The sequence below is a fragment of the Camelina sativa genome, chromosome 3 (assembly GCF_030686135.1).
Source record: "Camelina sativa cultivar CO46 ecotype springtype chromosome 3, ASM3068613v1".
In the NCBI taxonomy this organism is placed as follows: Eukaryota; Viridiplantae; Streptophyta; class Magnoliopsida; order Brassicales; family Brassicaceae; genus Camelina; species Camelina sativa.
The window spans coordinates 5,507,738-5,520,521 of NC_141882.1; the positions used below are offsets into that span (position 1 = coordinate 5,507,738).

Genomic DNA, 12,784 nt, shown 5'->3' on the forward strand with positions numbered 1-12,784 from the left:
TTCTCCAAAATCTAGATATATATATATATATACTTAGCCATGGGCCAATGGGCTTTGTAAAACATTATATAATTATAGTTATACAAAGATTCAACAATTTGGAGACAAACAAAAAACAAGAACAATTGTTCCGATCCAAATCTTTAGAAGAAGCGTTGATGCATCGTCTTCGGCAAATTAAATGTTGGTCCTTGTTTAAATAGTAATCAAGTCAAGTTTACAACTCATCCATCACCATCAGTGATACCTTGCAACCTTCAGCTGAATCCAAAGAAAAGGTTTTATGATTTTATATTCGTAAGGCAATTAAAATTTGATCTCAAACATTGTACAGTAACCTCCTTAATTAAGTTTCTTATAAAATATAAAATTTTATAAAAATATAGAATTCTACAACTTATACTAATATATATATATACACACACACACACAGTTATACAAGTACATATAGTTAGTTTAAACTGTTAGAATGTGTTGTTTCAAAGTTACAGTTCTGAGTTCGTAATTAATAACACTATAACTGGACAAAGATTGTTTACTACTTTGGGAACCCATAAAAGTATAGTTGCATGTTACAGATCCGAGTTTCTAAATACCAAGAATTAAAAAAAGACCGGGTTTAAAAAGTTGCATGTTCCACGACATATTTCCGAAAGCAGGTTAATTTTTGTGATTGTTAACTTTTACGTTTTGTAAATTAATTGAAGTTTTAATATAGATCTGAGGGGACCAATGTAACAACTACCTTTAGCTCAGAGATCATAATGAGTATAATATGACTACTACTGCCTCAACCTCATCTCTAAATTTGTGAGGCCTTCTCTAATTAACTTTCTTCTCAGCATTTAAAGGAGTGACAATTAATATACTATAATTATAAATTTGCATTTGTATATATGTATATATGTTAAGTTATTGAGATCCCTAAGTTATTTGTGTAGAAGTTTTTTTTTTCTTTCTTTTGTTACAGAAAATGCCTTTGGTAGACAAAACAACAAATTTATTTTGATAGTAAATAAAAGTACAAATGAAAAATCAATAGGATATAATATCACACAAAATTGCTAACAATCACTTCATTTTTTTATTGGACTTGTTGTTATATATATAAATGAGTACGCATATATATATATATATATACATACATATACATACGTGCCAAGGGATATACCTTGACCCATAATGTCCCCTCAAGATATAGTCCTCTTGCATAAAAGTCACAAAGCCCTCCACGTAATTTGAGTTCCATGCTCAATTTTCTTCTAAAGAGAGAAAAAAAGAAAGAATTGACAAAGCTCTCTTTCTCTCCATCTTCACTCTCAGGTCTTTATCCTTAGTTAGTTAGTTTCTTCTCTCCTGTCTTCTTGGTAACCATGTAAGTTCTCTCTCTCCTCTCCTTTCTCCACTCTATCTCTATCTCCCTCTCTCTCTTATTTTCTCACCAACTAAATAGATATTCTTAAATTTAAATTTGAAAAATTGCAGGCGAGCTGAAGATAATAACACTTTAGATCTCAATAACTTACCTGATGATCCTTCTAGAGAAAATTTCCCATTCTTTGAAGAAGGCTCCTCTTCCTCTTCCTCTTCTGGTAGACACTACTCTAAATTATTCCATTTATTGAATAAAAATATTGTAAATAATTAAAATAATCTCTTCACCTTTAGCCTTGTTTGGGTGATTGTTTTCTTAAAAAGCATACTAGAGTCCAAACAATAATAACTAATTAAGGTTTGGAAACTAAAAGTGTTTTTAACTAATCATCAGAAGTACACATGGCTACTATAATGATATAATCAATAAAAATCTATTGAAGCGAATAATTAATTTATTATTGAGTAGGAGGTTTTAAGGAGAAGCAAACCAAAGACGGGAAAGAGTATGAATGTAGATTTTGTTCACTCAAGTTCTTCAAATCTCAAGCTCTCGGTGGCCATATGAACCGCCACCGTCAAGGCAAGATCCCATTCTCTAAATGATGACTAGATATACGAATGTGTTTGCATACATCTACGCATAAAATCTTGCATTTCATTGATTTGTGTTTGGTGAATTAGAAAGAGAGACGGAGTCACTAAATAAAGCTCGTGAACTTGTTCTTCGCAGTGATAGCTTTCCTCCTCATCAAGGACCTCCATCGTTCAGGTACTTTAAGTGTCTATTTTCTTGAACAAGTTTTATTTTATCTACAAATGATCTCACTAGATGTATCCTTTAGAATTTACAGTTTTATTTATTCTATATAGTTATCATCAAGGAGATGCGCATATAGGAGACGTAATAACATCATTCAGACCAATGGTGTATCCACCAAGACATTTCTCCCTCTCTTCCTCTTCCTCCACCCTCCCGTCTCAGCAGTTGCAGCCACCATGTCTTTATCCTCCGCCGTCTTCACTGTTTTCTCAACATAGGACTAAAGATTACTACATAGGCAACAACCGTCAGCAAACCCTAACTCATACCGTTTGCGGTGGTCGTGCACTACCTGACTCGAGTTACACCTTCATCAGTGCACCACTGGCTAATGGTTCTAGAGTTGCTCCTCAACTTCATCTACCTCTACCTCCACATCATGGTCTATGATAATATTAAATGAAAAAATGTATTTCCTTTTTTTTTGGTTTTTTTTTAAAATTTGGATTTTAATTAAATTTTTAAAACTTATCTCCATCATGTGTTTAAATTATATCTATAGTTTTTTTGTGGGAATATTGAAAGGGACATGACAAAGTAATTGAAAACGACAAAAAGTGCAATGCAAATTGGAGAGGGAGTGTTGTTTGGGGTTATGTAAGAAGATTGTGTATTTGTATGAAGGAACAGCTTTTATCTATTTTAATCTTGTTTTTTTCCTTATCATCTACTTTTGTCTTGGAGCTGTTTTGTGAGACCACAAGTTTTATCGATATCTTTTTCCTACCGGAGGAGAAAAAAACAGGAGTGACTAGCTAGAGAGAGGGGAGATGAAATAAGTTAGATCTGGACCTCAGCTAGCTAGTTGAGTTGTAACTAACTCGTCCTCTGTTTAAAATATTTTTTTTTTCCTAGTATCTTTATGTTGAATTATTTGTCGTCTGATAGCCAATTTGTCTTTAGATTATACGTATACGTCTTCTGAAAACAATTTGAATTAAATCATTTTTTTTCTTTTGCTATTTTTCTATTAATTACGTTATTGGAACATCTCAAAATGAAATTTAGACTAATCCTAACATTTGCAACGCCGCAATGACCAAATAAACTCGGTGAAAACCTCAGCTCCGATAGTCTTAATTAACTATATGTACTCTTATTTCTTCTACTACTTTTGGGAAAATTTTCTTATACTTCATCAATTACGCGTTGACAGAAAAAAAATTGCAAACATTATAATATATATACGATTAGTCTATGGACTAAAGTTCATGTTAATTACATTGCAAATCTGAGAAAATCCAGAACTTAAACTAAAAAACTTTTACACAAAAAAAAAAAGGTAAAATTTTGTACCTTGTTAAAATCAGTCAAAAGTAGTGATCAATAAGAGATAGAGAGAGAAAACATATGAGCACAAGCTCAAGCATGTTTGTGTAATAAAAGTAGAAAAAGAGCTATACATGAAAAGAAGAAATATATCATGGTTTTGTCACTATGTGATAGAAGGCTAAAACCCTAGATTTGTATTTACAGTCTTCCCAAGAGGCATATATATATATATATACATGTATATTTTAGAATAAACATATAATCAGAAAGCGAAAGGAGAGAGATTGAGTGGATCAATATAGATATGTGTATGTGAATAAGTTAGGCTTGTTATAGAAAATAAGTTGGTCTGAGACATAGACACAACTGTGGTAGGACTCATTGATGCAGTTAAGTTTCTTTTGTTTCAGTCTGTCGATTACGAACCCTATTCCCCTAAATCAGCTTTTACCATTTCATAGCTTTGCTCCTCAATTTCAACTCTACCCTACTCCTATATAAGTGTATTCACATATATGTTCTGCGAACGTATTATTATATAATATCTCCTTTTTAGAAAAATTTACATGCATATAAATGTGCAATTTCCTTCTAATACCGAATCATCCATGTAAATAGATTTTCTTCTCGAATTCTATATTAATCTCGAAACCTATGATATATCCTCAGATGAATTTAAATTTCTATCGTAAATATGCAAAAATACATTATGATTTAAACAAAATCATGCATGTATTATGATTTAAACAAAATCATGCATGTATTATGATTTATACGTACGATTGAGACTACAAATATAAAAATTATTCTACCATATGTAACATAACTTTTTGAAAGCACATATATGCGTTTAACTTTTAGATCATATATGAATATAGTATGTATATGTGAAATTTATATGTATAGAAGTTTTGCAAATGGCTGTAGATCTAGCAGACTAGCAAGGTTGTGCACTACATATATATCATGTGTGTTACACATATTAACCAAAATATAAATGCGTACTGGCATATGAAACATTTACATGATAGGTGTGCGTCTACGAAAAAAAAAAAATGAGACTTCTATAACTGAGAGGGAAACGGGTAAGTTAAGGCAAAACAAAATCTGATGTGTTTCAAAAGGAAAGCAAAACTTTATCTATTTATGCAAACACAAAGGGTTCAATTACCGATTGCTTTACCATAGGGATTAATAGGGCTGCATCTGATGTTCCTAGAAACAATGACACTGCCCATCTCTTTTTTTTTTTACACACTTCTATAAGCAGCATTTACTTACTTTTAATTTTACCTTGTTTATAGATAACGTATAGGGTTGTTTATTTTAGGTATGTTTTTTAAAGTAATGCATTGCAATTTCATTGTTACGTTCCCTAATTATTTTTGGCTGCGTAGTATTTATTAGCTATTCTTGCTTTATCAAATAAAAATTTATTAGCTAATACTACTATAATCTCTCTGACCAAAATAAAACTGTATGTTTTTGTAATTGTCAAAACCTTCTAAGTCATTGAGAAGGTTTTGACTTTTGTCTTCAAAGTCCACTACTTTGGGAAATCTGATGATGAACTCATCAAGGTGCTAAATCGAAACAGTTCCATTGAGAGCTTTTCTCAAGAAAAGACTCATACTTTATTTTTTTCTCGTGATAGATCTGTGACGTTTGTTCCCAAAATATCAAAAAAAATTGCGAGGGTTGCAGTTGTATCAGCTTCTAAATCACCAAAGAGGCTTTTGGAAGAGAAGCTCATCTTTTTCTTGGAGTCATGTAAAACCCAGAAACAGCTTCTTCAGGTTCAATCACAAACTGTAACTCATGGTTTACAACATAACGATTACGTCGGTCCCAGAATCGTCGCCGCTTGTTGTCGAATCAGGAGGATTGGTTACGCACGCCAAGTGTTCGACGGAATCTCTCAACCAAATGTTTCTGTTTGGAACGCTATGTTTAATGGGTATGCGCAGAGAGATTTGTGCAACGAAGTTTTGTTCTTGTACAAGAGAATGAGAAGCTTCGATGTGATGCCCAATTGCTTTACTCTCCCTGTAGTTTTGAAAGCTTGCGTGATGGTTAAGGATCTTAGACAGGGAGAGGAGTTACAGTGCTTTTCGATTAAAACAGGGTTTAGGTCAAACGCTTATTTAGGAACTAAGTTGATTGAGATGTATTCGTGTGCAGGAGTGCTAGCATTGGCGAATAAGGTGTTTTGTGAGATGGTTGAGAAAAATGTTGTTACTTGGACTTCGATGATCAATGGGTATCTTTTGAATAAGGACTTAGTCTCTGCTCGACGCTTTTTTGATTTGTCGCCTGAGAGAGACATTGTGTTGTGGAACACTATGGTATCTGGTTATATTGAAATGGGGAATATCATGGAGGCTAGGAGTCTTTTTGATCGAATGCCTTGTAGGGATGTCATGTCCTGGAATACGGTTTTAGAAGGTTATGCAAATATTGGAGATATGGAAGCATGTGAAAGGGTTTTTGATGAAATGCCGGAGAGAAATGTGTTTTCTTGGAATGGTTTGATCAAGGGTTTGGCTCAAAATGGGCAGGTTTCTGAAGTGTTGGATTCTTTTAAGAGAATGGTAGATGAAGAGAGAGTTGTCCCTAACGACGCGACATTGACTTTAGTCTTGTCAGCTTGTGCAAAGTTAGGAGCTCTTGATTTCGGGAAATGGGTACATCAGTATGGAGAGAGTCTTGGGTATAATAAGGTAGATGTTAATGTGAAGAATGCTTTGATTGATATGTATGCAAAATGTGGAGCTATAGAGATAGCTATGGAAGTCTTCAAAGGCATAAAGAGAAGAGATGTGATAAGTTGGAATACCATGATCAACGGTTTAGCTGCACATGGACATGGAACTGAGGCCTTGGATTTATTCCATGAGATGAAAATCTGCGGAATTAGGCCTGACAAGGTAACATTCGTCGGTGTTTTATGTGCATGTAAACACATGGGTTTGGTTGAAGATGGCTTGGCTTATTTCAGTTCCATGTTTACTGATTTCTCAATCACGCCACAGATTGAGCATTGCGGTTGTGTAGTGGATTTACTATCTCGGGCTGGTTTTTTAACACAAGCTGTTGAGTTTATAAACAAAATGCCGGTAAAAGCAGATGCTGTTATATGGGCTACTCTACTTGGAGCTTCAAAGGTATATAAGAAGGTGGACATTGGCGAACTTGCTCTTGTAGAGTTGATCAAGCTTGAACCAAGAAACCCGGCTAATTTTGTGATGCTCTCAAACATATATGGAGATCTTGGAAGATTTGACGATGCTGCAAGGCTAAAAGTTGCTATGAGAGACACCGGTTTTAAGAAAGAAGCAGGTGTTAGCTGGATTGAGACTGATGATGGTTTGGTGAAGTTTTATTCTTCGGGAGAAAAGCATCCTCGAACAAAGGACCTACAGATGATCTTGGGAGAGCTGAAGAGCTTCAATAATCTTCGTGATGAAGAAGAAGAAGTTCAAGAGCATTGTATGTAATCTGATAGAAGCGTTTGTCAAGATTGGAGTTTTTAACAAGTTTTCATAATAATCTCCGAGACTATTCTATACACACATGCCATTGCATATACTGCAAAGTGGAAGAGAGACTCAAGAATTCTCCTTGCAAGGTTTTGTACTTATATAGGAACTTGAAAGACAGTGTTGGTGTCTCTTTGCTACTTTGAGTCCAATTATTATTACAACATTGAAGTGGAGAAAAGCACCCTCGACAATGTGTATGAGTCGTTTTGCAGCGGATTTTTCTACTTGGGACCTGTTAGGAGCAATGCCTTGAGGATGTGTTCTTTGCATAAGGTACGAGGAGATGATAAAAGAGCCATGTGCTCAGCTGAAGAAGCTTGCTGGAGTACTTGAGTTACTGCAAAAGAAGAAGAGCGCAAATTAAACTAAGCAGTTTGGAAATCAACAAAACCGGAGCGTTGGATGGAGTGGATTTCAAGACTTATTTCCGTAAAGGAGAAGTCGGTGGCTGGAAGAGTTATATGACTCCCCTGATATGGAGTCTAAAATTGATATGATCATTGATATGACTATTTTAACTATCGTATTATCACATGCCGTGTACATGCCACTTCAAAGATTCCGAATTTTCTTTTAATTTTAAAAGTTTGCATCCTGATTCAGTCAACTTACAAAAATGTCATAATAAAGGTATAACACATTAGGAACGTTAGATTTGTCTATTTTTTCATATTGTTTGCACAGCCAAAGCGAGAAGATCTCTCGAGAAGCTAGATTTTTTCATATTGTTTGCTCTGTAATTCGCGTGATTTATCAACAAGAAATGGTACTTGGTTGTGGATTTGCCATGTTGAGATTGCAGTTGCAAGTTTGACTTTAGAGTTAAACCAGAAAAGAAAAAAAAAGCATACTAAAGAAACTAACATAATAACCAGAGCAATAGTTTCAGTGAAGAAACGCATTTGGTTAAAAAGCAAAGATAAAGCAAAAGATGCTACAAACTCTCATGACTGCGCATGAAATCAGTGAAAAAACTGAGGAATATTAAAAACGAAACTCTATGAGTGTTTTTTTTTTCTTCCCATTTTTATTCAGACACGACCCAACACACACAAACTCTTCTGTGGCGTCAACTTAGGCTTTTGACATGTGGACGATAAGGTCAACGACACGAGAACTGTAACCCCACTCGTTGTCGTACCATGACACCAACTTCACAAACTTGTCGCTCAATGCAATTCCTGCCTTGGCATCGAATATGCTTGACCTACACGCACAAACCAAACGTTGAGTTTTTTGCTCTCACCATTTATAAGATCCAAAAACTGTAACCAGTCTGTAGATGCATCATTTATTTTACCTGTTGTCGCCAACAAAGTCAGTAGACACAACATCATCCTCAGTGTATCCCAAAATTCCCTTCATTTTGCCTTCAGATTCCTCCCTGAAAATATTTAACCAGAATCATAGTAAGTACTAAGTAGTTGAATATCTTATATAATGTGGTTAAAAGAGTGAATGTTATTGGTTTTTACTTGATGGCCTTCTTGATTTCATCGTATGTTGCAGCTTTCTCAAGTCTAACAGTGAGATCAACAACTGAGACATCAACGGTTGGAACACGGAAAGACATTCCAGTCAATTTTCCATTGAGGGATGGCAACACTTTCCCAACAGCCTAACAACAACCATGATACAAATTAGATTCAAAACAATTCCTCAGTCAAAATTAACAAAAACACAAACTCTATGTCAGAGGATGAGATGAAATTTTACCTTGGCGGCACCAGTGCTGCTAGGAATAATGTTGAAGGAAGCAGCTCTTCCACCTCTCCAGTCCTTCATCGATGGACCATCAACAGTCTTCTGAGTAGCTGTATAACCAAAGCAAAATTTTATTATTGAGTCAAAGTTAAAAGGCAATATATTTTCAAGAACCAACCTTATGAAACAAAGTAAACATATACATACCAGTGATAGAGTGGACAGTGGTCATGAGTCCCTCAACAATTCCAAACCTGTCGTTGATAACCTACACAAACCAAATTGCAAATTTCAATACACTGAGAGGGGCATGAATCAACTAAAAAAATCTCTCAAGTCAAAACATATTTCACAAGTTCACAGGTGAAAGGAGAAAAAAGCGACCTTGGCAAGAGGAGCAAGGCAGTTAGTGGTGCAACTAGCGTTGGAAACAATGTCAAGATCAGACTTGTACTCATGCTCGTTGACACCGACAACAAACATGGGAGCATCTTTGCTTGGGGCAGAGATGACAACTTTCTTGGCACCACCCTGAAAAAAAAAAGAGAACAATATGATGATTTTAGATCTTTATTAAACAATTGATCAAACATTATATCATAAAATAAACAAAAATAGTCAAACCTTCAAGTGAGCAGCAGCCTTGTCCTTGTCAGTGAAGACACCAGTAGACTCAACAACAAAGTCAGCACCAGCCTCACCCCATGGGATCTCCTCAGGGTTCCTTGAGAAATAAAAACATCACCAAATCAGAATTTCACAAGCCTCATCACTATAACAGAGATATACAGGAATATAAAAAGATTATGGTTACCTGATGCCGAAAACAGTGACTGGCTTCTCACCAAAGAGAAGAGTTTTGTCATCCTTGACCTTAAGTTCATGGTGCTTCCACTGACCGTGAACACTGTCATACTTAAACATGTATGTCTGCAACAAAAAAAATCGATATCATTAGAAACGTGTCATCCTCGAACTTATCGATACTAAGTCACACAGATGAACTTGCACAGGAAAAGGATTCATCAAACCAGTTTTCAGATCTACCATGTATACTACTGGAAAATTAAATTTGATTCGATTGTACAAATTCAAATAAATTTATAACCAGATCAAAACGATACTAACATCAATATCTAAAGGGAAAGAGAGAAACGAACGAACCATGTACTCGGTGGTGATGAAGGGATCGTTAACAGCAACGAGCTCAACATCATCCCTCTGGAGAACAACTCTAGCAACCAAACGACCGATTCTTCCGAAACCTTCACGACGATCAAAAACTCAGACTCCACACAGATCCGAATCACATAAACATATGTAAACACGAATAAGAAAAAAAAACACTCACCGTTGATTCCGATCTTAATCTTCTTGTCAGCTACACACAAAAGAGAAAAAAATCAAAATCACGATCAGATTCGAAAAAGCATAAAGACGAAACGATAAATTTAAGAGAGAAACGCGCAGATCAACAAGGAGCGAGAAGCTCACCCATTACTGAAATTGAGATCGAGAGAGAGAGGTGTGTGTAGATTGATGATGAGATCGAGAGAGAAAATAAGTGAGTGAGGGGTTTGGGTTTGGGTTTGGGTTTGGTGAGGCTTTAAGGGTTATTTAAAAGAGAAGATGATCGTGATGAATAATATGATCGAGTGGTTGAGATTTTTTATCTTGGGGGAAAAAGGTTAGAGATTAGATTCAGTATTTATTATTACAAGATTGCACTTTACTTTTTTCGTTATTTACCATTTTTTGCCACTGTTTTTAGTTTTTACCCACCGTTTATAGTAAGGATTAGTAAGGATTTAAACACGGATTTGGGAAAACTAATGGCGCTTGCACTTCACGCGCCAGCTGTGGGAATATTCGAGGTTTATACTCAGCTCCTATGGGCTGGGCCGGGCCAGACCGATCTGAAAATATTCTTCTCGACAGCCAATGAACCTATGCCACGTATCCAAGCACGGCCAAAATAAATTACTTGTAATTAATAATTACTTTTGCAAAATTTTGTTAGTTAAGTTTTAAGATCCTACCCAAAAAAGTGTTTTGGTTAGTTTTGGTTTATTTGATAACCTTTCGTAGTGACACTTTTATAATTCAACCATTGTTTTAGAATGACCAAGGTGAACATTTAACTTTTTAAACACTAGTGTATTTAAAGGTGTTTTGTTTTCATCAAAAGGCATGCATATTACTATTTTATCTGAAGCTTCTTCTAGATGTCTTTATCAGAATACTTTTTTTTTTTTTGCTTACTCTATCGAAGTATAATTAATTTCATACAACATATATGGTGTTCAATATTTATCTAATCGATCGTGACTTGATACCCGAGACACATAGATGCTCCACTTTGAGAGCTTTGGTAGGTCAGATGAATGTGACAGCAAGAAAGAAAACATCGCACCTTATGTAATAGGTAGAGCCTAATAAAAATAGGTATGACTCTTGGCTTTTGCCAAAAGTCTACTTCTTCTCCTCCTCTTATATTTGTCTCTCTTTTCTTTTCATTTCGTTTTGTGTTTGGCGAATGCATATAAAACTACTTGTTTTGGTATTCATATGGATCTTTATTTCCATTAATTAACTAAAATCTATCATAAACTGAAGTTTGTGATCTCCCTTATAATGAAAAACTCATGATCATATCCAAGAGTCCAACACTCTAATTTACCCGTCAAGTGTCAGTTACTCTTCCAATGATAAGTTGAATGATCTTCAAAATTTATTTGTAGTGGAATTTTCATATGTTATTCCTAAGATTCGCTATTATTACTGTCCGGATCTTATCCCTTTGAATTTTGAAGTGTCAGTACACTACAAAAAAAAACAAACATATTGCATCACTTAAATAGTATCACAAAATTAAGTGATATTATTTCAAATTATTTTTCAATAATTGATATAAAAATTATAATTTTACATTAGTTACAATAATTGATATTATTATTGATTTATATGACATCATTTCATTATAATTGATGCAAATATAAATCATTTACATCACTTTCAAAATACTGACACAAAATATATAAATGTACTTCACTTAATAATTAATGTATTTATTAATTTATATTAACATCATTTAAAAAAATAATACAAAATTTACATCATTTTTTAAATGATGCTAGTAAAATTATATGACAAATTAATATATTAACTGAACCGAAAGAAAGAAAAGAAAAGAATATTATATTACTCTTTAATCGATTAAAACTAAAACTCAAATTGACAAAAAAAAAAAAAAAAAAAAAAAACAGATAGCATACATCCCACATTGGCTGCATCAAGAAAAAGTTCTCCTAATTGCTCCTATATATTCTCTTCACTTCGTGGTACATCTTAAATGAGATAACAAATTAACACCTATTTGTGTGGATCTCCTCATATATACAGTATAAATAATATAGATAAATTATCAAATGAATATATAAACAAATATAAATAATTAAATATTATACTAAAGAAAAAACTAGTTTCATATAATTTATTATAATATTGATTTTAACATCAATTATTCAAAATGATATAAATACTTAACATTAGTTTTGATAAATAATGTAAATATTTTATATCAATTTAGTAAAAATGATGTACGATTTGCAACATTTTTTGGAAGTGATGTAAAAGAACATCGATTCTAATAATTGAAGCAAATATTTATTTCAATTGATGTAAATTATTTGCATCAACAAAATGTAAATCATTCATTTAAGTGATGTATAATATTTTAGCATCATTTAAACATGATACAAATATAAAATATAAATGATGTAAAGAGAAAATTCACAATGTTCTAAGCAATCGTAAAGAGAAAATAACCAAAATATATCATTATCTAAGTATATGTTTATAAAATTCGATTCTTAGAGAGAAAGATGTGTAATTATTGATGCAGTGGAAACCCAAAAATAATTATTTGATGCGAACTATAACGATTGGAATCTTCTTATCCATGAAGATCTGCTTACAACCAATGTTAGTCGTCCATTTACGTGATGGTTTGGATCTTGATAAGTTGGTTTATTTATGTAAAAAAATATTTCAATTAACTCACTTTAGA

General features: G+C 33.7%; 3 protein-coding genes across 4 annotated transcripts; 2 read left to right on the forward strand and 1 right to left on the reverse strand.

The window, feature by feature from the left end:
- The first annotated feature begins 1,157 nt into the window (after positions 1-1,157).
- On the forward strand, positions 1,158-2,713 carry NUB (C2H2 and C2HC zinc fingers superfamily protein). Of its 2 annotated transcripts, none has more exons than XM_010496997.3 (5): positions 1,158-1,375; positions 1,486-1,592; positions 1,844-1,957; positions 2,059-2,146; positions 2,248-2,713. In XM_010496997.3, coding segments are annotated over exons 1-5 (651 nt in total). In that variant the 5' UTR covers positions 1,158-1,373; the 3' UTR covers positions 2,588-2,713. The 2 variants fall into 2 exon arrangements, with proteins under 2 accessions (XP_010495299.1, XP_087351302.1); XM_087495176.1 differs by having other exon boundaries at positions 2,108-2,146.
- Positions 2,714-5,144: 2,431 nt separating this feature from the next.
- LOC104778708 (pentatricopeptide repeat-containing protein At5g56310-like) lies at positions 5,145-7,618 on the forward strand. Its single transcript, XM_019239706.2, has 2 exons — positions 5,145-5,426; positions 5,651-7,618. Exons 1-2 carry the CDS (start codon positions 5,288-5,290, stop codon positions 6,964-6,966), a joined length of 1,455 nt encoding a protein of 484 aa, XP_019095251.1. The 5' UTR covers positions 5,145-5,287; the 3' UTR covers positions 6,967-7,618.
- Positions 7,619-7,894: 276 nt separating this feature from the next.
- GAPC2 (glyceraldehyde-3-phosphate dehydrogenase C2) lies at positions 7,895-10,507 on the reverse strand. The gene is made up of 11 exons (XM_010497001.2): positions 10,210-10,507; positions 10,067-10,096; positions 9,880-9,980; positions 9,530-9,645; positions 9,340-9,439; positions 9,100-9,246; positions 8,923-8,983; positions 8,728-8,825; positions 8,487-8,629; positions 8,312-8,395; positions 7,895-8,218 (listed from the first exon to the last, which is right to left on the reverse strand). The coding sequence occupies exons 1-11, from the start codon at positions 10,211-10,213 to the stop codon at positions 8,086-8,088; spliced, it is 1,017 nt and encodes a 338-aa protein (XP_010495303.1). The 5' UTR covers positions 10,214-10,507; the 3' UTR covers positions 7,895-8,085.
- Positions 10,508-12,784: the final 2,277 nt, after the last annotated feature.

Bases quoted from the DNA above. Each gene is read 5' to 3' on its own strand.
- LOC104778708 (XM_019239706.2), top strand. From the start codon at position 5,288: ATGGTTTACAACATAACGATTACGTCGGTCCCAGAATCGTCGCCGCTT. The intron at 5,427-5,650 runs GTATGCGCAGAG...ATTCGTGTGCAG, and splicing joins TGGAACGCTATGTTTAATGG to GAGTGCTAGCATTGGCGAAT.
- NUB (XM_010496997.3), top strand. The intron at 1,958-2,058 runs GCAAGATCCCAT...TTGGTGAATTAG, and splicing joins TATGAACCGCCACCGTCAAG to AAAGAGAGACGGAGTCACTA. The intron at 2,147-2,247 runs GTACTTTAAGTG...TATTCTATATAG, and splicing joins CAAGGACCTCCATCGTTCAG to TTATCATCAAGGAGATGCGC.
- GAPC2 (XM_010497001.2), bottom strand. The intron at 9,646-9,879 runs GTTCGTTCGTTT...TTTTTGTTGCAG, and splicing joins TCATCACCACCGAGTACATG to ACATACATGTTTAAGTATGA. The intron at 8,984-9,099 runs GTCGCTTTTTTC...TGGTTTGTGTAG, and splicing joins GCCTTGCTCCTCTTGCCAAG to GTTATCAACGACAGGTTTGG.